Below are 25,928 nucleotides of genomic sequence, written 5' to 3' on the forward strand. Positions count from 1 at the left end.
AGACGAAACACGGAATTGCTTCCATTTCACGCCTGTCTTCTGTGTGGTCGTGGTATGGTGGTACTACCACTGTCAGTGCAACCTAGTGCAGGAGCCAAGGCTCTCATGAAATGTATATATTTTTAAATTGACATAATAAAGGATTTTTATATTGGTTTAATTAAGTTAAAAAGTAGGATATTAAAGTAAAAAAAACATCACGGTTACACTAAAGCTCGTTTTAAGTTAATTGTAAACTTCCAAACAATAAAAACAAATTAATTTACTGTTTTTAAACCGATTCTCAAAACACACACGTAACAATATTTTATGGAAAGCTTCATTTTCAATAAAAGGTTACGATAATATTTGTTATGCGTAAACTTTGAAGGATAATTTGAATTTATTATTACTTCACTGAACCCATGAAAAAAGTAAACAAAAGCAAATATTGAGCACCTTTTTGCAATACCAGATAAAAAGTAATATTTGCAAAAATAAAATAACTCAAACACTCAAAACAAATAAAAGTTGTTAATTAAATGTCATTTAAATCACATTTTTTAAAACAAAAAACTAATCTACTGACTTAGATTAGCCTTCGAATTTAATCTTCGAAACCATATAAAGTGCTCAGACTTCTAAGCAAAATAATATAGACCCCAGAGCATACTTCGCTTTTTCTTGAGAGACAAAAACTTTAGTAAAATACTATTCATCTTGTTAAAGACTGGCAAACCGACGCGGCTTCGCACGGATGATTTATTTTTAAAACATAACAAGCCTGTTACTTAACGATATCGTAACATTCTAATGGTGAAAGAAGATTTAAAATTGGTGTAGTAGTTTTGAGTTTATTCGTTACTAACAATTCTTTTTTTTTCTATAATATTAGGATATAAATGTATAAGATATATTTGTCGATAATCCTCTACTAAATTCAGACGTTTAAAGGTTTCTGTTTAAGCTACCTTGTAGTATAACTATCACGTATTTATAGATTAAAAGTAGGCAAAATTATGATCCAAATATTATGAAATCGGTCGATTATAATCTTGCAATAAACTTCAACTTAATTGACCCTTATTTACACAGCATTTGATTTACGAATACTAAGACTAACGTATTAAAAACTCGGTATGTCATAAAAAGTAAGGTAGAGTCGGTAGAATATGCCTTACTTCCTTATAATACATTATGAGGAGGTTTTGTAAGAATACTAACTTTCTATAAAACTATAATAAATCTAAATTAGATTAGAATTTAATTTCTAAAAAATCATGGTAAGTCATTCTGACTAAAATACTTTTTTCTTATAACAATTTTAAGACTATAGATACAAGTTCAAAAATAAAAACATTTATTATTAATCAATTATGACATCTAAACATCTTCGGTTTTGTTTTCGTCATGAAAACGAATCCGGTTTTGTAATGAAAACAAAACGGTCCAGAAGTCGTTATAATTTTATGTTAATTACCGCTATAAAACGACGGACATAAACATTAAATGAGTAAAATTAAATTATTATAATTGCTTCAAAGATTAAATTAACCATTAATTATTTAAACTTAGATTAACATAAACGTAAAATTTCCAATAGACTAAGGTAAAAGATGTCTACCGATAACGCGACCGTGTCTTATATTCCCGATATTTGACTTTAATTATATCGCCAACTTAAGTACATCACTTAACAAAGTCCCAGCATCGGCTGAAGGCTTTCAAGTGAGACGCAGCAATGCTCGGTAATGGCCGCTCAGCTTTAAGTTACGGCGCTCTCTCACGCAACCACACGGTCTGCGAATACCGTAACTACCTAATTGCCTTTCATAGTTTACAAACGCGTCACTAAGAATGTTTCGAAATTAAGACGTAAAACGAAAATACATTAACACAAAAACTAATAATGATAAAGATGAAATCCACTTAAATATATGCCACAAAGTGCGCACACTATTCGATTTTTAGTTGTGCAACTAAACAGTTGAATTGGCTGCGAAACAATCGACAATCGCACAATAGTCGAGCAATAGTTTAGTCGAAGGTCCCCCGCGCCCGCTTTCCGGTAGCAATTCGTACATACCTCTTTCACAGAAGGCGCCCTCATAGTCGCCATCCCTGCATTCGCAGACCGGACCGTTGTCAGTGCTGATGCAGACGCCTCCATGCTGGCAGGGATCGCGGCGCTCGCATGCATCGCCACTCGCATTGCTCACCCGAGACGACTGCAAAATACAGACAATTTTGTCGTAATCACAACACAGTTTTCACAAATAGTAACACAAATGTTTTAGATTTCAACTCTGCTTAACTTTTTATGCTTACAGTGTAAGATTCTTTAAACTTAAGTTAATAGGAATAGCACTATATTACTCTGCATATAAGTCACTAACTATTGCTTTTGACTTCGTCCCGTGGGATTTAAAAAAAAAAAAATAAATATGTTATGTTACTCAGTAATAACATAGCTTTTTATTGGTGTAAGAATTTTAGAAATCGGTCAAGTAGTTTTTGAGTTATTCCAATACATTCAAAAATTTTAATATTTCTACTTTATCGTCGTGGCACTACTTAATTATTATATGTAAAATATTTCTTTGCTTATAACTTTTACTAACACTAGATTTTTAAGTTCAAACACTAACACTCTATGGATCTTTGTTATCGAAAATAAATCAATTATTATTATTATTTATAATATTAGTATAGAAGTATAGGTATAGATTGATATTCAATAGCTAGAACTATCGTAATACACAATATACGAGGCATTAAACTACAGTTATCTGACAGTGATATATTACATTACGTCAGAGAAACTATTCCCAAAACTTTGATAAACGTTACTAATCCCAAATCAAAACTCATACATAATTCACACAAAACCATTTCAGTTTATATATATGTATACGCATTGCCCCCAAAAGTTTTGAAGGTAAACAGGACTTTGTATGAATTTCCTTAGACCGTTAAATCTTTAAGCTGGGTTAAGTAAGACGAAGTTTCAGATAACTTAAAACTTTGTTACTATGACTGATTTAACATCAATTAAGTTTTATAAGAAACCATAATAATTTAGGAAAACTAAATAAATAATTGTAAAGTACATTAAATCGTTTTTTGTTGAGAGTGTTTTGTTTTAGTTAAAAATTAATTCGAGCGAGTATTCATTTGTTTTCAATAATTGAATATATATATATATATTTCCTATACCAATATAATAAAGCGTAAACACACACTACTTCGTGGCGTAGGATGTCAGCAATCACAGCATATATTTGAATAATTCTTCCTTTAATAAAAAACCCTACACTTATACGCTTTAGGCTATATATTTTCACGCTATTAAACTTAGGGGTAAATAAATTGTAAAAAACCCTCATGTGGGAAAAGGACCATAAACTACAAGCTGCCAACATTAAGGAAACAAGGTTATTATGGTAACGGTAATTATGACATTTGCGAATTCGAATTTACCAAATGGAAACAATAAAATAAAGTGATAATAAAACGAAATTTATTCAAATATTAAAAACATTTTACAGTACGCTTAACATATATTGGTATGCTAAGAAAATTTTCTTAAATATCTCATTGAAAGGAGAAACTTTGCGTCACTTCCGATAAAGTTAGAAGCTTGTATAAAGGCTTAATGCCGCACAGGTCCTAGCGTGACCGACTTGCACCTAAATTACTCTCTTTCGTGCCTTTACCGAAGTTTCCGCAACGCAACTGGAACTTAAAGCAACTTGTTACTTGAGTTACCATTCATTCTAATTAAGTGTAAATTTTATACTTGTTATAATTCCTTGCTACGTAAGAAATAAGGTTTTCTGATTCAATTTGTTTTATTGTAAACAGGATTAAAGCTTTTAAAACTCGAAAAATGATTTACTGTAGTAAATAAATACATATGTATATGACTAGTAGCTAGACTACTAGCTGTTGCTCGCGATTTCGCCCGTGTGAAGTTAAAAAAAATATTAAAAACGTAGTGATAAGAAAGCTTTGTATCGGTGCAAGAATTTTTAAAATCGGTCCAATAGGTTTTGAGAGTTTCAATAAATTCGAAAACCCAAAAATACTTTCTTCTTTTCATAATATTAGTATAGTTTCTATTTTTAAATATCATTTTTGAAGTAAAAATGGTTTTAACCTGAAAAATGATACCAATATTTTCCTGCAGATGGCGCACACTGTCATGCCTTATGAAGTAGATGCTAAATTTTCGAAATTGCATCTGGCAATTGTTTACAACAGAACAATGGAGGTTTGTGCACAGGTTTTCAGTTTCCGTTGTAATACTTTGCATTATGAACACTGAGTTTTTGAAGTTTATGGCTTTTCCGCAGTTAAGTACGTTGTTACTGGAGTATATTGGCCAATGAGGAATAATGCTTAGCTTTAAAACAAGCCTATTTTTATTACTAATGCTATTCCGTGCGTGTTTTGAATTTCATTGTTGTGACATTTGTACGTAACTATTATAATACATGAAGAGAAAACTTTTTGCCGCATCAATTCACAATGAAAAAAAAAGAAAATGATTGATCACGACCAATTGGCGACTATTTGCTTTGCGGTTTCCGCAACGCAATCTTGAAACCGGTGTCAAGTTACTTATAAAATCAAAATTGTTAAGTTTTTTATGTAAATTTTGTAAGATTGTCGAAATTAAGGCTGTTATCATTATTAATTTGCGACTGCAGTCTGCAAGAAGTCAGAAAATTTACAGTATGTTGTTGAACTAGTGTTCCCAAGAGACTGAAGAATACAAAAATTACAAGACATTTTACAAACGGCGTTAAATCTAATAAATATTACATTCATGGTTAACATCAATAAAATTTCCTACGAAAGTGAAAAGGTTAATGACCTTATCGCGGTCGCTGGCTGCGATGCGGGGGAGGGGAAAAGTCGAAGATAATGTGTGAAAATCAGCAATAACGTTGAAGCTCAACTTAAGCTGGACGCCGACCCTCTTCACAGCAGACGACGCGCGTCAAAAGATTGCTAGATGCAGATCGGTTATTGGATAACCGTAAATGATCCTTTAGTTCCCTTTGGAACTATAAATATGTTATCTATAATGAATATTGTTTTATACTTTTCTCTCGGTAATTAGAAAATGAAGCTTTTTCTTTTGCTTAATAGCTTTTTCTCTTTCTTGCTTAACTTTAACACAGTGAATTCGCATAGAATCTTAATGAATAATGTTGGTTATTAGAACTTATCTTACAAATCACTTTGTCTATTCATTGAAAACATAAAATACCTTGCTTAAATTTTATATCATTAAAAGACACTGCAAAATAACCCATCGAATTTTTTTAACAATTTCATACAATGTTTTATTAGTAAAATTTTACCATGCGTCTACTGTAAAAACACATTATAAACATATTTATGATGCCGCGTACACGAACGTATAGAATTTCATAAGCGTTTCATAAAAATAAAATTTTAAATTCACATCGGCTGAGGGATGGCGCATCTGAAGGCGAAAATACAACCTACTTCATGGCACGAGAACACGCGACTCTACCTGTTCATATAATGTAAATTACATTGTAAAATAACTGCATTTAATATTAAATAACTAAAGCAATGGAGAAAAAATAATGTTCTTCGCCTCGATTCATGAAGTTTTAATTAAATGTTTGATTTATATTGTTGCACAAGCTATTTAAAATATTATGTTTTATGTCAGAAAAATAATATAGAATAGCTCACCTTATATTGGACTTTACTTTTTATAATATTTTTTTTTATATTTCAATTGTTATTTTTTATGAACACTAGTACTAAGTTCTTAACTTGATCTCATGCAATATTGTTTCAATTATAACTTGTTGCAACTTAGATGTGACGGCTAACAACGTCGCAGCTGCGAGCGACTTAGCTAATTAAGTTGTCCGCTTACAAACCATTGCTTTGATCTTAAGCACAACTTAACACTTATAATGCACAATATAATGTCAAAGTTGTGATTTGCACAGAATCGAGTTAGTGTTAAACTAAGTTACAAAATCAAAATAAGGTAAATTTTACTTTAACATTTAGACGACCTCCTACGCTTTCCATTTACACATTTTCCTTTTGAAATTATTGAGAACTTCGTCTATTCACGTGACCTGTCAATATTCAAAGAGTTACAAGAAATATTACGGTTATTGCGTGAAAGGGCATTGAGAGCTATTAAAATATGAAATTTAAATTCGTAATAATATACATTTTTATTCTTTTATAAATTGACATAATAATTACAGAATTACACTCCTTAAATCATAAACTTACCCTGTATTTATGTAAATGAGGAAACAACGCATTTCGATTGCACCTATACCTTATTTTTTTATAGGTTAGAATTTTCATATGTTAGAAATTGCTTTATAATCGAGCATTTCCATTACTTTGAGATCGATATCTGCATGCAATTTTGTATATGAAATAACACGCTAATGTTTTACACGCAAACATAAAATAATATCCAATTAATTTGACGCTAACATTAATATATTAGAGTAAAAATAATAAATCCCTAAGTAGTTACTCAATGTTTATACTATGAATTATAATGATTATGCTTAAGAGATATTTTCAAATCATATTTTAACTAAGATCGAATATAAGACGTAATAAAAATTATGACAAAATTGAACTCATCTTGTTTGAATTCGTTTTACGATTGTAGTTTTAACATTAGTTTGAAATTTAAAAGGTTTAAAAATGGATTATTTTAGTAACATATATATCTGTCATGACCTTTTGGTGTAAAAACTTTATATTGAAATAAAATCTAACTGAAACTTTTTAACGAAACACATATAAGAGTTTAAAATAAAACATTTTTAGGCGCACGGTCGATTTATCATGTTTTTGACCTACGATAAGGAACATACGATCTTTATGTCCTAGTACATGCTTGCACGTAATTTGTCTGAAAGCAGTGCGGTACATTCGTGTGACATCGCTAATGTCAGAACGTCTTGGCGTACACTTAGACCAGTTGTACAGCACTGTACTTTGCTAGAGTGCTTTCGTGTCTCCGCATAAATTACACATAGCTCAAATATTCGTCACCAAAAACATTCACAAAATAAATAATTATACGCTTTTTTAAACAGATTTTCAGAGAAAAACAAAAGAACGCACACAAACAATATTGAATGCAAAATCAATTTGTTTTTACTTTTTTCTCATAGTTTACTAAGAATTATTTCCTAGAATGTAGAACGTAAACACTCGCCTAACAAAAACAGCCCATTGTACATATTTTCTAGAATCTTCGCGGCTTTCTTCAAGTTTTTGCATTGTCAACGGCTTTTTATTGGAGGTATTCAGCTCGACAACAATACGTACCACTCCAATTTTTTATAGAAGGGCAAACGGGCAACGGTTTGTCTAATATTAAAACCGGGTTAGTAAACATGTATTTTATTTTATATTTAATATCTTTACAATTGAATTATCCTCACTAGAAATAAATCTGAAGAATAACTTTAAAATGTAGTGGTTTTTACAATTATAATGTTCGTAAGATACGGGTTTCATACCACGATTGGGTTGTTTTAGCTCCCGTTGCATGTGCCATGTTTACATGCTGACTGAAGTGAAAAAACCAATCGTGGTAAGAAACCTGTATCTTACGAACATTATAAATCTGAAGAATTTATGCTTGAAACAGCAGTATTGATTACAAAAATATTCGTCTCCATTGTAAAAGAAATATAATGATTCAGAATTTCTTATGTAGCAGTAATAATGTGCAGAAGTTTCCGCAGAGCTACAACTCAATTAGAATGGACGTGTCCCGAGAGATGCACATTTTATTATTATCTTATAGCTGCAGTGCACATCTAGACATTTAAGACCTTACTTACTCTAGATGCTAACAATTTGTTTAAATTTTTACTAATGCAAAGAATATAGTCTTCTTATGTACATTTACAAGATGTAGGAATGACAAGAAATATCTTAATAATATTAGAGTAACATACTTTCTAACATATCAATAAAACTTTTGAAGTATCTTTTGGTATTTCTTACAATCTTACTAATCTTACTAATATTATGAATGCGAAAGTTTAGATGGATGTATGGATATTTGTTACAGTTTGTAGCCTAAATGGATCTCGATGCAATTTGGCATTGATGTAGAGGATAGTCTTGAAGAACTCATAGCTACTTGTTTTTGTTATTTTCTTAAATTTAACTCGGACGGAGTCGCGGGCGAAAGCTAGTTCAGTAATAATTATGCTTGAATTCTGTTAAGCTTATTAATCAACAATATCACATTAATTTAGCAGAAAGAATAATAAAATTTAATGTCAAAATTTAACACATTATAACAATAGTTTATGCAGAAATAATGGCGAATATAAAAGCCCAGTTGCCTCAGTGAGATGCATTCGTTAAATCAATTTAATAACAGCTCCACTCAGCGTCCGTCGCATTGTGGTGTTGGTGTTTTATTATAACAAGGAGCATTATTATATTTGGTCGACAACGTAAAATTAAAATTTATTTTATAGATATTGCAATCCGTAATTTTGTTCTTAACGCTAATAAGATGAAATGCAATTACAACAGTGTAAAAAACCATTTAATAAAAAAACTATTATAACATCAAAAATATGCAGAGCTTAAAGCACTAGAAACAAACTTACAAATACTTTTATTAACATAGATAAACTAACTTCAAATTGTACTTCAAAAAACTTTAGATAATAACTTCTATCAACAATAACTTTTCTTTATCTCAAAGTTAAATAAACTACATTTCAAAAGAACTTTTCAGAGATATGAAAGTACACTAAGTTAATTCACGACTTAACTTAACAAAGGATGAAAGAAACTGAATGTCGAAGATAAATGTATTTTATTTGTTACCTACAAAGTTATTTAAAGTTTATTAAGACCTTACTTAAAGTTATTTTGAAAAGTCTTAAGCTTTTCTATACATTAAAGGTAGTATTTTAATTCTCCGTATTTTAACTTCAGACGTTACTGAGGGTAGTAAAAGAAAACATCCTTTTACACTTTATCATATTCTGTCAAGTAAAGATAAGTAACGCATGGTAAACTTGTACATTATTGATTTACTAAATATGAAAATACGAGCTGTTGCCCGCGACTTCGTCCGCGTGGTATTAGAAAACATACGAACTATGTAAATTACAAAAAGCTACGTATCCCTCGGGAACCGGAAATTTCTTGGGGATGAAGCTTATCCCATGTGTACTCCAGACTTTGTTTTATATCTGAGCCAAATATCAATAAGATATGTTAAACCGTTGCATAATGATCGAGTAAACATTAAAAAACTTAATGAATCCCATGGGTACCGTTACTATTCCCGGGATAAAAAGTAGCCTATGTGTTTTTCCAGACTATGTTCTAAACCTGTGCCAAATTTTGTGGAGATCCGTTCAGCCGTTTAAGCTACAAACGCTAACAAACATCCATCCATCCATCCATCTAAACTTTCGCATTTATAATATTAAGTAAGATTTCACAATTATATTCCAAACAATCGCGGTATACTAAAGGCGTAGATGGTGCTTAGTTATTTTACTACTTATGTTGTATTACAAGTTACAGTCTTTACTAATAGTGGAGTTTACAAGCTGTTAAAAGTCATCCACGTAGAATAGCTGCCAAGCTGCAATCAGCGTTGAGTGTCGTCGGCATAGATGTATAATAACCGGCAAATTGGATGCGAATTTCACAGATGGCGGTAATTGGATTTGGTGGTATGTAAAATCGATTTTAGAACGATATACCTTGTATTAGTATTACCGTCGGCTTCTGCTGCGATATTTGACAATATGTACTCGTATTATACCAATAGTAGGATTCGATAGAAATGAAGCTGGTTACTGAAAATGCCATTTATTGTGTATGGATATTAAAACAGATACAAACATCTCTGTTTGTTATAGATCTATGATTATACACTTATAAAGACGATATTGTTTAGATAAGCCTATTATAATTTCTCATTTTAATTAAATTCAAAATGGTATACTGTAGATAATTTTTATTCCTCAAACAATATATAAATATACTGTTATATTGTAATATAATAAATATATAAAATATATACATATAAGGGAAGTTGGAACTTAAGTCATATGCAGATTTCTTGTATTTTAAGTTTAAAACGCCGTGATTTATATAGCTCTTGTATAAACTTTTGGATTATAAATATACGAGTAGTGAGTTTGATGTTTTAAAAGTCAGTATGGATCTGTAACATTTGTATTGATATTATGTACGTTTTTTATGTTTATTCAACATGTGGGTGTTCTTGTGAATGTTTGATAAAATGAAATAATTATTTCATGTGTTTAATGAATAAATAAAAAGTAAATAAAAAGAAAAGTAAATTAAATATTTGTGAAAATGTAAAGAAAGTAGTATATGTAAAAACAATTTCCAATTGGAACTGGGTAATTCACTTTCCAAAGGTAAGATTCACCTGAACTTTAAAATCGATAAAATTTTATTAACCGACTCAATTTTCATTGGAAATTTATTCCTTCCTCCGGCACTCGGTCGCACTTTAACATTTCACAAAGCAAAGTCAGCTCTTTTAATTTAATAATGCATTACCTCGTCTGCATTTCCTTTGTCCCGGACTTACAGTTAGCTAAATAAGTTGGAAATTGTGTTCCCAAGGTATCTACCGGGTTTGCATTTTTGTTTAATTTTTTTATTAAAATTAATTTGTAACTTTAAGTAAAATTTAATAAAAACACTCAATATTAAGTACTTTAAAAAGACTTTCACATATCCTAAAACAATATTAAAAATGCAAATAAAAATGTTTTTAACTGATGTTTAAAAAGTAATTTGTAAAACTATAATCGCTTTGAGACTTAAAAAGCAATATTTACTTTATAACGTCACTCGACTTATCGATACAAAATTTGATAAATGGTCTTCTGAGAGCTAACTGCTTTCAGTCTGCGAGATATTTATTATTTAGTACCGTATTTTGACATACCGGTCAAGAAATGACAAGTGTTATGGAGTAACTGAGAGCATGAAAAAACGTGAAATCATTGGTACGGATTTGCAAAAGGAAACTACAGCTAAACGCCAAAGGGATGTCACTAGGTACGCTTTTTGTTTTTTTCTAGAGAGATTCAAAGGCATAAGAATGTTAACACAAGTTTTTCGTAAGTAAAACCTTAATGATTAAACACATATTCTTAATAAAATTTCCCTTAAAACTAAAATAAAAATATATGAAGTATAAAGCAATTAATTGTAAAGGCAACGGTCCAAATGAAAACATCATTAAATTAATTATTCCAACGCCACTTGCGAGCGTGTCGTACGGGCTGTCAAGTGTCGATGACGTCACAATATGGCTGCCACGCAATCACGGCGGAGCACCACATAATATTAGTACAGTGTACATGAGACAGATATATTGTCAATTAAATTTTAAAGTGTATTATTAACTAGCTTTCGCCCACGACTCTGCGTGAAACTAAAAAAAACTGACAAACCTATGTGTTTTTCCAGGCTATCCTCGACATCTAAAACCAAATTTTATCGAAATCTGTTCAACCGTTTAGGCTACACACTCTAACAAACACCCATCTATCGAATCATTCGCCTGGCCTTGTCATTTAAAACGCTGTTACATATTGTCGTTTCAGTAAACACCCGTTAGTGTAGCGTAAGAAAATATAGCGTATACAAAGTAGGTCTCGAATCCAAAAGTGACTTTGTAACATCATCTTGAGACGTTTCTTTGTATATTTCTCTTTGGGTGAATATTTTCTGAAAAGCATTTACTTCTCTCGCCTTTGTGATTCAACGTCACGGAACAGAGCCTCGTTTGAGACATGACAACAAACTCGAAATATTGCTTTATAATATCGTATCGTATTAATAAACCAGATCTAATTATTAAATCTTTGATAACATAGGACAGAAAATAGTGAAGTCAATATGCCTCTACCAAAAATCGAACAGACATCTTTGAATTAACAAGTGTTAAGAAATATTCTTTTAAATTCGACATAAAATACTTAAATTGTGATATGTATTAAATAGCAGTTAACTTATTTCGACCAATTCGATATTAATTTATTATAGCAACTTCGTGTTAGACGCTACGTCTGTGTGAGTGAGTGAGTGATCACATTATTATCTGTTCCAGCCATTGTCTAAGTTTTATATGAACGTTAAAATTTACGATCGACTTCGTATAACCACGCGTTACAATGGCGCCGTGTGAAATAAAAATCGTCTTATATTTGTATATTGTAGTAGAAGTAAACTCTCTAAGCGCGCGCTCACATCTTGACGAAACTATCGCACTGTTAAGTCGCGCTTTGATTCCTATGAACTTATATGCTGCACACACTACTCGATTTTTAGTTGTGCAACTAAACAGTTGTGGGCTGTGAAACAATAGACAATCGCATAACAATTGTACAAAGGCGTGCGCCTGCTCTTATGCATTGAACGTTTATTTAGGAATTTAAAGTAAATAGGAGATTGTATAGAGTCATGATATTTATAAAAAGTAATTAAAATTTAAACGTAGCTTTATGACTGATCCAAAAATAGTACCAAAATAAATTTAACAATTCAACAAAAGTGGAAAATTCTCTGAATGATATACTGAAGTGTACACTTATTGTCAAAAAAACGACTATTTATGTTCGGTTTGTAGAGCGGCGTAGGAATATGCTCATCATAAATTCTCAGTCGAGTGGCGCGGCCGCGTCGCTCCAATTCGCACCGTCGTTTAGCGAATCCATTTTAATGAGTATTGCCGACAGAGTGGCTCGTGATGGATTTTTAATTTCGAAAAAGGAACCTTTTAAAAACGTTCTTCACTTTAATGTGTTTGTTTTTAAGAAAATAGTTTTCCACGGTTATTTTAATCCTTTTAAAATACTCCAGAAAAGATAAGATCCTCCTTTTATTCACAACAAAGAGCAACGCAATTCTGAAGTACCAGGCAACCATAAACCACAAAGAATTGAAAGAGACAATTTCAAAGAGTTGTCGATATACGTCGATACACAGCGGCTGTACGTAGCAGTACAATGGGGAAGTGCTTCGAGCAACGCCTCACTTATTGTGCGGTATCTTACGGTGCACTCAACAAAGATACCTCAAAGAAGGGTTGGCAGTGATTAGAGAAAAGGGGGAGACATTTCACATTAAGAGTGCCTTTTAGTCTTTATAGGGGATACAATGATTTTAGTACTTTTAAAACGCGAGATGGTATGCGTAGATGGTCTACGACGTAGAACAAGCTACGTAATTTAAGCGTAGGAAAATAATTTGAAATTAAATCTTACTTTCCTCTATTATAGTAAAAAATATAGAAAAGCTTTGCATAACTTTTTATTGAAGTTTATATTAAATGAGCAATATTTTATTCCAATATACTATATCGATAAAAATTTACTACCAAAATTTGACTATAAAAGGGATTAGACGGATAACTTTCGAACATTGAACATAAACTTATTTTCAACTTGTCGGAGATCGTACAAGTGAAATGTAGTTAAAGGGAGTTCAGTCTGAATAATCTAGTTTGTAACAAATTAGTCTTTTAAGATGATGCTTAACTTCGCATATTTTTTAAATAAATTGACGCTTTATTTTTTTGAATTTGACATCAAAACATGTGTAAAACGTAAAAAGTTTTTAGTTCAAAGGTACAATACGCTAATTTAAATTGATACAAAAATCTGTTAACACAAAATAACAACGTAATCGATCGAATAAATCACTTGTAGAGTCGATAATAATAATAAATAACATTGACTTCGATTCAAAAGATGAAAGATTTGACAACGTATAAAAGGAATGGAAGGCAATTCAAGCGATACCTTTTTCCCCTCTCACTCCCTATTCTCAGTTCTTTGACCCCTGAGTTTCGTACAAACTTCATCATATTTACTTTCTTAGATAACAATACTGCGGGTTGTTTATTTCAACAGTATTTTTGGATGTCTGTTAGATTAGTGATTGATAGATAGAGTATATAAAATTAGAAATAAAGTGTTTTGCATTGTCTACTTCTTACCCTCAGGAGTTCATTGACCGAACCGTTGCATAAAAACGGATAGGGAGACATAGTAAGTGGTTTTAAGTGCCTTTTATTATGATAGCTTTCAGTCTTACACCCCTTTTATAGAATACCAAGGTAATAAAGTATTTATGTTAGTTAATTTTAATTGAAAAAGTTTAAATTTAAAACAATTATAAATTAAAAGTTAATTGTCTATTACAGTCGAAGATTTTAACTCTAGCTGTCATTAACTAAGTATATTATATCTAACGTTATTATATATTGTAAACATTAAAAGACTTTTTTTATGTATTTCATCGTCTTATATTCCTTCGGTTCTTTTTTAGATCCCCTTTTTTTCTAAAGTGACATTTTGACATCCTTATATTACACTTAAATGTATATTACAGCCAGTATGTATTAATTGTAGATCAAATAACAACAATCTATATTTAAATACTTGACTATTAATCAAAAGTGAATGCAGTTTTATTATACAAAAATGTCAACTTACAGTTATGCATTGAAGTGTTACAGTAAAACCGTAACATAATAGAGGCACTATACTTGACAAAGTAGCCCACTCGAGTGGAGCCGGGCGGCAGTAGTAGGCAATTTAGGGCGACGGTGGAACTCGCTATTTAAGGTTAAGTATATGCCCCCGTAATCTTAACGCTAATGTATGGACTGCAGAGTTTACTATTTATTTTAATCTGTTTTTAGCACGATAATGAGAGTCATGTATGCGTATTAATTTAGTAACTTATTAAGGTGACTTGATTTTAGTAGATATTTAAATAAATTAATTTACATAAATATGGGCTTGTAACTTAATAATTACTTTTTAATACCTAAAAAGGCAAAATCAAGCAAGCAAATGCAATTCCTTTTACGCATAAATCACAAACATATTCTTAGAAAGTGGATATTTAATCAAATTTCAAAAGCTTCATAAAATGCTTTGGAAAATTTCAAAGTAGTTCAGCTTATAGCTTATTAAATTCTTTTTAAAGTCTTCCCTCAGACTCAAATATCTTTATAGTTAATTTAGTTTTCTGGCCCACGAAGGTCTTTGTAACGTGGCAAGCCATGACAAAAGGAGAACTTCGAGGAAATCCACTCGGGCACAATTGAAAAGCCGACATTCACAATTAATTCTTTCTTTTTCTATTAACTTTGCGACCTACAAATTGAATAAGTAATCATTATATAGTTAAATGTTTTTGTAATGTACAGAAATATAGCTAAATGCAGTTTATTAACCTTAAATAAATACAATTATATTAAGTAGCACAAAATTTCCTAGAAGTACCAGGCAGTCATAAACCAGGAAGAAATTCTAGAGATTAATTGTACTTGCCAAGATTCAGTCCTACAAAATTCTTGTAAATTGTAATACGTGATGGAAATATCGGATTTTCATACTCTACCTGACAGTGACCTCACTTTTAACCTATCTAAGCCTCCATCAGCCAGTGGTGGGACAGGTCTTTACAATATTTTTTTTAAACTTTTGAAGGTCGTCGGTCTCATAATATTTATGTATATATTCGTCACTAGTATGAATTGATGTCGGAAGTATACAGATGGGTTCACGTAAACATATTTTTTAATCTGAAGGCTAGTTTCTTAAGCTTTTTAAATGTATACATGAATCAGAATGTACATAAGTCGTTCTATAACTGCTAAATCAACTTTGTTTTCACTTTATGTTTAATACTGAAACATGCATTTTTTTATTAAACACACCCGGGCTTTTATTCCATTTTCTTCGTAAATAAATACGTTTTTATTTTAACCATCGCTTTAGCACTTTAAAAAAGAAAATAATGGCAGCGTATCCGAAACTTCTAGCTTTTAAAACTTTGTAAATGTTCTAAGGCAAGCGGTATTGCTTTTTAATGGCTCTTTAGTTTGTAATGTTCCAGCCACGATCAGAACCATGATATAAAATAAAAATCATTTATCTAAAAGAAATATCTCATGATATTTACTTAAAAATAATTATTACTATAATAATTAAAAGTCGTGTTTTAAAATGTATTTCACTTTTTAATTTAAATTCTTAATTAATTTAATTAAATATCTTTAAAACAGGTTTATATGAAACTAGCTGTTGCTTGTGATTTTCTTAGTATAACTGTAGTTGTTCAGTAACTTTACAACATTTAAAAATGAAAAATAACAGTGTACAGGACTTACACAGCGGCGGCGGTAAAATGTAGGGTAACAGAGAGAAACTTGTGCTAACTTTGCGGCTTATGATTAACGTTATTACAGCTAATATATTAGATGGGTTTATCTCTACGAGACTGCGAACTTAACGATTTATTTCCATTTTTTATAATATTAACCTTTTGCATACTCTTAAGAATATATTATACACCAATAAACTCTAATGTGACGATCAATTTAGAAAATATAATATAGCCTATGTTACTCACAGATAGATTGCCTTAAATTAAATCAGCTCAGTAATTTCTGCGTGAATCAAATACATATGATTTTTTTTTATTTTCACACTATCACATTACTTCAGACAGCTCGTGAACATGACGCATATGGCCACTAGAATCCGCCAAAATGGCGAGGCGACCGCTGCCCATAGACATCCACAATTACAGATGCGTTGTCTACCCTTATACGACGGAGGACGAGACGCACATAAAGAGGATATTTCCCCTTCCTATGCATCTCCTCCGCCATCAAATCCACTTCCCCTTCCCAACTTCTCCTTATAAGAAAAGGATGGCAAAGAGAAAGGGACTTAAATTAGGCCTCCGGCCCCACACTCATCAGACGAAACACGGAATTGCTTCCATTTCACGCCTGTCTTCTGTGTAGTCGTGGTATTACACCGGGGGTGCCGGCCCATTCGTGCTAAGATGTTAAAGCGGGCACTACCACTGTTAATGACGCATGCAATTGTGCCGAAATATCGGGAGCTAAAACAATCCAATCGTGGTAAGAAACCTGTATCTTAAGAACATTATATTTGTAAAAACTACGACACTTTAAAGTTATATACATACAAATACAAATCTTTCTTTATAATATTAGTCATAACGAATTATATGTAATAAAATACATCTTTATATGACTACGTAAGCACGATTTGTGTTACTTAACTTACATTAACGTATCAACATGAAGAGTAATGAGGTCTTTGCATACTTGTCCAAACTTGAAGACTGCGGCGTTTTAACGCCTGCAACTTTTGACTTTAGAAGCTTTTAAGTTCTTTCACCAAAGTTACTTTGAAAGAACATTAACATCGGAATTCCTCGCGACGTAATTTACTGGAGAATCGATACCTCACTTTGTAAGAACTAATTTCCCTAAAGAAAACCTTTCCGAAGGTCGAAAGTTTTATCATTTAGATTTGCATATTTATAGAACATCAACATAACTGGCAACACTAGAATTAATACAGAATCTGATCTGAATTTAAACTTAATTCATGTATAAACTTTTTATGGATAAAATATATGATTTTTTTGTTGGTACTTTTAATAAAAATACCCATATTTATAATACAGTTAAATACTGTAATTAAATATTTCGCTCAACACCAAAAAAAACAGCACTCTAAATAAAGGAAATGTATTTAAAAAATACAAATCATAATATAAGTTACAATTCAAAGCTAAATTGCAACTTCAACACATTTCAGTATTATACAAATTGTCCGTTCCAAATCCGGCCACAAAGAATATAATCTGACCGCAGACTCGGAAATAAATCCGTTATAAATGCGCCGACGTTCGCCAAAACACTCGGCCAAAGAGCGCTGCTATTCAGCTCAGTCACATCGGTTTAAATAAAACTTAGATGTGAAAATATTTAATTGTGTTTACAAATGAACGAGCACTTCATTATCCCGAAAGGTTATGACTGTTAATGATGGACTGTATATTTGAATGATATCGACTTGTAGTTAACCAGTTTATTATATAATAGAAAGATACAATAGATAAATAAACGCCGTGTTGTCGGTATATGGCGTGGACCGCAACTGGCCGATGCGGTGTGAGGGCGCGCGGGGGACGGACGAGGGCTGAAAGGGCCCCTTCGCCCCTCATCCCCGCCGGTGTTGCAGTAAGACGCAACAATGACAAAATGTTCTAGTTTTTTATATCTTGCTCTACTCCTATCAATACTCTTAATAAGACATTAAATTGGTCCCTTAGGTTACTAGAGAAGACAGTGTAAATATCTACATTAATTACAAAACAAGGCGCGACGCGATAACGAATAAATCCGCTAAATCCGCTTATGAAGGACCCCCAACGGGTACAAAACTGGTCGGTGCCTATACCGATTTTTTCACGTTAAGTCGTGTTATTAATAGTATAATGTCTCACGAAAGTTTTAATAAGATAACTACATTAACTATAACCTAAAATGGCAAAATCATTTGAAAGATATATGAGTTCCTGTAATACTAAATCTTTGATATAATCTCGGAAACAATAAAGTATTCCTCTGAACAAAATCAGTTTCTGAATAAGCTCGAAGACCAAACTTGAACAACTCGCGAACTTTCGTATAACAAATAACGAGTACAATTCGATGCGGAATATACAAAATATCATTAAAATTTCTCTCTTGAGGAACTTTATAAAGTTTTACAAGCAAATGGTAGAAATTAAAGGTAGTAAGATAAGTATACGTTGTGAAAATGCACCTCCCACCTCCAACTTGTTAGTTCTTTAATTAAATTCGCAACTCATACAATTATCTTTATTTCTACGAGCTTTGTCTTTAGAATAATTAATTCAACATTCTTTAACTTAAATAGTTACTTAAAATACGTTAAAAACCTTCATTTATCATACAAACTTATTTAATGCAAATATTGCAAACTAAATATGCATAAGAAATTAGAGAGAAATAACTAAGTCTCGATATAAAAAGTCCTCAAGACTATAAAATCATGATAGTAAATTATTTTATACTAGCTTTCGCCCGCGATTCCATCCGCGTAGAAATAAAATAAACAAATTGAGTAACCTAAGTGTTCTTCCACACTATCCTCTACATTTATACCAAATTTTATCAAAATTCATTCAGCCGTTTAGGCTACAAACTCTATCAAACATCCATCCATCAATCTAAACTTTCGCATTTATAACATTAGTATGATTAGTATGATTCACTACAATTTAAATGACAACGCATTGTAATTCAGTCTTCAATTAGATGAGGTCCGCAAGAGACCGACGTTTATTCTATAAGAAAACAAGTATATCAATCAGAGCGGTATACAAGTTAGGGAATACCCGCTCATAATAAATTCCATAGAGAAGTAGGGCGATATCTACCCGGTCGGGATCGCGCGGGATCTCATCTCATATTTAATTTATATTGCGGACACATCGCTAGATATTATTTCCGCATTGTGCTTGACTGTTTTGATATAACGGAAAGTTAAATATACGGCTGAATAGATTATTTTATTCTACTGAACGAGGTTTTGATATAAAAATCAATTTAACACGCTAATACTACGCGTTTGACCTACGAGTGCTACGCTTCGTAGACTTAACCGTAGCACTTGAGATGACTTACCTTTAAATCTCTGGAGTGTCGTAGCTCTTGTCTCCGCGGCGGCTGTCCGGGTAGATCAGAGTAGACCAGGTTCCGCACGGACCCTCGAAACTTGGGCTCGAAGATTACGGACGGTAGCGCTAACGCCGTCAACTTAGTGTTGTATCTGAAACAAAATGTTTACATAAATTTCAAATAGCACTAGTAACAAATTCTATAGGTATATGACAATGTAATTACAATTTATAAATACATTTTAGATGAGCTGTTAAACTATTTATCGAGACAATGTTCGGATCGATCACGACACTATTATAACTTGCACAAGTAAACGACGCTCGAGACATTATACTAACATCGCTACTATGTTAAAGTTGTTTTAGACGTTTTTTAGTTACATAAAACCTATTATTTAAAAAGAAAAAAATATCAACTTAATAGGCTATTTACTTATATACCTAAAATTGTTGACTTCTGTATGTTTTAAAATTTTATTTTGTGTTGTCGAATTTCCTATGTTTATAAGTTGAATTATCATTCATATGCGTCTAATAGTTCTAAATAACATTAAAATACCCTAAGTAGCACCAACACGCATGTCCATTACAGAATAAAATATAATAAAAGATAATTAACATTGTGTCCGCTCACGACGTCATGAGTGGTCACAAGCTATTCTTCGCTACGCGATGTCACGTTGCCTAAATAATTCGATTTGCCGGTCGCATGTTAGTCTTAATTATGTAACTCAGTTAACTTTGACAAATTCAATATGTAGTTCCGTAATAAACTATTCAATAATATAAAAATATTACATTTGTGTCTCTGGTTAGACAAAGATAGTAAAAGAATTTCTATAGAGATTCAACTGGGAAATGGATCCTAGATTTTTTTAAATAGATTTTAAGGGTAGGCAATGTGGCTATCACTAAATTACTTTTCGTTTTCTTAATTTTTGATATCATTGTTTTTACTACGAAAGCTTTAATATAAAATACTAGCTGTTGCTTGCGACTTGTCCCACGTGAAATTATAAAAATAGCCAATGTTACTCACTGACAACATAGCTTTTTAATGGTGTAAGAATTTTTAAAATCGGTCCAGTAGTTTTTGTGTTATTCCAATACATACAAAAATCTCTTTTAAATATAAGTATAGATAAAATTTAAAATAGATGATCACTGAAACGATGTATCATTCAATTGATTCTCCAAATGAACGAATCGAAACCTAAATGAACTTCAATAAAGATGTTTCAGTTCAGCTTTGTTCAGCACTTTCAAATGACGGATATCCGGTTTGATATATTGTCTGGTTTACGTTTAATAGAAAAAGACGGAAGACGAAGCAGCACGCTATTCCTGTCACACTAAGATGGATGTTGAGCTTGCAAGCGAGAATTGTTTTTCGCATTCTAAGCTCAAGTACGGATTAAGCTTAAAGCTCTCTATTATAGAAGATATTCTTTAAAATGTTAAGCTACAAGATGTTTTCAGTTGCAATTCATTTATAAACGAAATTCTTAGCTGTTTATTTTTAGTGTACTTCCATTTGTTCGCATATTCGTCAGCGCAGAGTTATAAAAATAAATAGTTATAAACGAAATCGTCATACGATTATATTATATCTTCTCAAAAGTTGAAGAATTTTTCAAATTAGCTAGGTAACAATCAATATATTTCTTATTTAAATGTTTATGAACCTATTTTTGTCATAAAAACAAATAAATGTCCTTAATCATAGCTTTAGATAATGACAGAGGTTAATTAGTGCAAACGTTTCTCCATTACCAGTACGATGTTTTGTAGGGCATTTTGCTAACTTATGAGTACATACGAATGGGTGATGATAAGACATGCTAGTACGGAGTGCATCACAAAATTTACTAAGAGTATGCGCACACCCGAAACTACACTACTCGATTTTTAGTTGTGCAACTAAACAGTTGAATTGGTTGCGAAACAATCGACAATCGCACGGCAGTGTGATAGTTCAATCAAAGGTGTACGACCGCTCTAATACAATTTAAAAAATCCGAACTGCAGACAGTTGATGTATGAACGCGATTAAACATGGCGTCTGTTCTGACGTGGTATTGGATGCAAAGCGATTTATGAGTGGATTTGCGAACTAGTTTTGATTTACGACAACAAATATTGTTTCTGTTGCTTTTAAAATGAGTAATAAATAAGGTAATTTCAGGCGTTTGAATGCAATACTAAAAATTTGTTAGAATAATTTTAATGTTGCTAGAATCAGACGAAAACACGTTATTAACCTAGATATCAATTCATAAAACAGGTGTTTTTATTAAATTAAGAAAATAAATCATAATCATCCATCTATCAACCTCTAAGCTGTAAGCTACCAGTCTGTAAGCTTAAAGTTCCATAAATTAAGCTACGCTACATATACTCCGTGACAAAGAAACGAAAAAAGCTCAATTTACTTTATTTCGCGACACTTTACAAACCATTGCACTTTGCTGGCATCCTTTGTTCTAAGTCCGTGCAAAAAGATGGCTGCCATAAAGGAAACTACGTTTCTAACAACGAATATGAAATCGAGCTCTGAACTTTATTCTCTTATATACGAAATCAGATCGTTTTAGAATCTATGTCTTCAATTATATTTACAATATTATATTATCTAAGTTTAAAGGTATTTACCAAGCAGTTTTAAATCGCCTAATTACAAATCTCTGTCATTCGCGTAAAAAAAGTTAAAACAAACAAATGCTCTATCGAAAAATTCGCAAATCTACGTAGTTGCGTTAACATAGTTACTCTCAGACTCACCGTAAAATTTAATCTCGAAATTAATCTCTATTTGAAGGGCTATTCGGTTAACAAATTATTTATTTTTGAACTTCCATTCATATATAGGGAGTTATTTCCTACATTCAAATACGTTTTTCTGAATATATTTCATGTAATTTTCAAAATTTACCCACGGAATAGAAATTTCATTTTAAAGATCGAGTAATTCGTACAATTTGAACAATTTTTAATATGAAATTTAAACGAAACTGTGGGCACAACAAAATTAGGTCCGAGCGAGAACACTTGGAGCGGAAATCTAATAACAAGTTTAAACTCGGTTGCGACCTCTGAGAGAATTTATTACTTTCTTAAATGTTTGTTTATAACTTCAGCTTTTCAAAGAAAACACAAAATTTTTAGTTACAATCCATCCTACTTGGTAATACAAAAAAGTCCGTTTAATTTTAAAGCTGTCTGACTTTTCCCACGGTTCAAGTCGAAAAACAATTCTCGCTTTTCGTGCGAACATCACTCTCTGTGCGACAGGGATAGCTTATCGTGATTAATCTTCCGTCCCTTTCTATTAAACGTGAAGCCTGCGATATATCACAACTGCAGAGCTGACAAGTCGCTCGCTTATTTTAAAATGGCTCTTCGCATCTTCCCTTATGTTTACCATCTATCTTTTAAACTCCCTCAGTCGAAGACTAAATTAAATTTCAAATATACTGTTGCCAAAACTAGTTATTTTTACAGAACTGTAATATTATTTTCATCCGCAATTCAATATTATGTCGTTTAATACATATTTAATAGTGCTTATTTTGAAGAGTAACCTTAACAATTTTTTTCTACAAAAGTATAGTAAGGATTATTTTAATTTGTTAAATATGCTGTACAGAGATAAATTTAGCTCGTTCTTTATTAAACAGGGATTTACTATACATTTCTACGAAACTGCACATATGTACCGTAATTTTAATCAACTGTTGTCCTGATGTACGGTCCCTAATCCATAGTGTAAGCAAAGGGATTATCTAGATTGTCTGTCGCGAGCAGTCTAGACGGAACAAGGCCAGATGTCGGCCACGACTATGAATACTGTCTCGTCTAATAGACCGTCCCGTAATATATTTCGTCTCAACTAAAATAGGCCAAGTCTACATTGTTAATGGCTTCTTTTCTTAATACTGCTCTCTTGTATCTAGGCTATTTATTTGTATATTTCTAGTAATATTCCCATTAAAAGATTTTAAATAAAGATGGTAAACATTAAGCGATGATGAATAAGATGACGGATCAGCGAATATTAAGTAGTATATTCACGAAAGACCGTCGTTTTTTGTATAAACTGACAACCATAATTCGCAAGAATAGCGAAGCGACCGCTGCCATAGACATCTGCTTATGCAGATGCATCGACAACCTTAGCAACAGAGGCGGAGAACACAGAAAGAGGATATTTACCCTACGTATCGATCCCATCTATCAATAAATCCATTTCTCCCTCTCCTTTCCTCAAACGCGAGTGAAGAAGGGAAGAGAACTAAAATTAGGTTTTCGGCATCTAAATTGAATTATTTTATAAACATCCTTTTCTTGTTTAGGTTTTATTGACGCAATAAAATTCTTTTGTTCGTATCGAATTGTTCTTTTCTAAAACTCTATTTAGCTCGTTGCGAGCTATTGAGCTTCGAATAGAATTCAGTTTTCTTATTTCAAAAGGAAGTGCAGTGAATCAGGTCGTAGCGGTCGGTCGGAATGATACGCTCTTTATGAGGCCGTTTTCGAAATACCTTTTAATATTTAAGGCTTTTTTATAAAGATCATGAACGTAATAAAACTTAATCCTTTATTATATGAAGCTTTTAACGGTTATTTAAACTTTGATATTAAAATTGCTTTATTAAGGAATTAATTAGTTGTGTATTTTAAACTGCATTTGCGTATTATTTACAAAACAAAACCCGGAATATACAATAATGTTATTTGGGAATATTTGTGTAATATTTCAATAACGTTACAAATATGAATTTAGAAATAATAACATTGACACTAATCAATACCATGGAATGTGGAATCTATTATCTTCTCTTTTTTAAATTAATATAAATCCTATCTAAACTCAGTCAGCAATGTGCAGTATTGTAAGTTGGCAGTCTCAAGTGAGGTTCAACAGGGTCGCAGCGGAGTGCGGGATGAATGCCCAACACACGGCCTCCGCATAATGAAGCGACGTGACTTTCTAACGAGATGATGTAACCCGATCACATTACGTGACATCTTACCAATCAATTGACAGGTAACAAATGTCATTTTAAATTAGTCATTTTTTTAAATGTTTATCATTCCTCTAGCTAATGCAAAAAAATATGAAAAGAAAGAAAGGCAGAGTACAGCTTTCGTGTATACAAAATAAACTATTAGTTTTATGGTAGAATTTTAAGGGAAAACTTATGCAAAGTAATTATTCAATTCCATTTAAATTATTATTCAAAGGTGAAAATAATTCTTCAATAATAATTTTCTGTTAAATTCAAAATAAAACTCTAAGTGGAAGAAAAATTAACTTACTTATTTTATATAATTATTCTAACTTGAAATTAAATGTATTTACATTTATCTGCTTAATTAAAAGCATACTAAGAAGAAAAAAACCATTAACTTTAATCACCCAAAAGAACTTCCTGCTGAATTTTTAAGATATCACGTAGCTACAAGAATTGCTACGTGATGCAATAAAGACGTTGTCTACGCGAGCCTGAAGCGATCCTACAGTTTAATTAACACAGAAGGGGTTACATTTAGACGTGAAATATAAATACTTAGATAAAGATACTTAGGAATACAACTAGAAATTAAAAAGCCAAGGGATATGAGAAATTCAACTTACTGTCACGGACATTTACATACGTTAACATACTTTAAATAATTAGTTAAGTAAGCCGTAAGTTTACGGCCCATTGCGGGTTGACTTCACACATAATTTTGAATTCCTTCGACATCTATACTAATATTATAAAGAGGAAAGATTCGTATTTTTGTTTGTATTGAAATAATTCAAAAACTACTTGGCCGATTTCTAAAACTCTTTTACCATTAAAAAAGATACGTCATCACTGAGTACAAAGGCTATATTTTTTAACTATTATTTAATTTTAAGTGCGCGAAACACGGCGGACTTCTTAGTCTGTCTTCGAAGAAATAGAAGGGCAGAATATATTTGGTATTTTTAATGTTTTTATGTGAACAAGAGAATATATGATAAAACAATGTTAAACAGTCATTGAATATCCATTTTTGTGACGAGCCTCTCACGCGTGTCAGTCGCGCGGTGTCAAGAGGCAAGATGTAGTTCAAAGTTCAATCGCAAGTGTCAAGAGTCGATTGATAACTAGCAATAGGTAATTAGGAAGCGTCAATGAACATGTTCATTTTAAAATACATTGTTTAGAAGTAACACAAAACAGAGACTTTTTTTATTATGCTTCATTTCTTAATGTATAAACTAGTACTTGTTTTGTTTTAAATAATGCTTTGTAGGAATGTTATGCAAAATACTGTACGACCGTTAAGGC

The 25,928-nt window shown here is 31.8% G+C and overlaps 1 protein-coding gene across 1 annotated transcript in view; it reads right to left on the reverse strand.

Annotated features, from left to right (window-relative positions):
• Positions 1-25,928, reverse strand: part of LOC106110411 (neurexin-1) — a 94,721-nt gene that overhangs the window by 33,074 nt on the left and 35,719 nt on the right. Inside the window, exons 4-5 of the mRNA XM_013292236.1 lie at positions 19,610-19,754; positions 2,066-2,207 (exon numbers count right to left, since the gene is read on the reverse strand). Coding sequence (XP_013147690.1) covers positions 2,066-2,207; positions 19,610-19,754 — 287 coding nt within the window. The remainder of the gene's footprint in view (positions 1-2,065; positions 2,208-19,609; positions 19,755-25,928) is intronic.

This window comes from Papilio polytes, unplaced genomic scaffold, assembly GCF_000836215.1.
Source record: "Papilio polytes unplaced genomic scaffold, Ppol_1.0 DF820622.1, whole genome shotgun sequence".
In the NCBI taxonomy this organism is placed as follows: Eukaryota; Metazoa; Arthropoda; class Insecta; order Lepidoptera; family Papilionidae; genus Papilio; species Papilio polytes.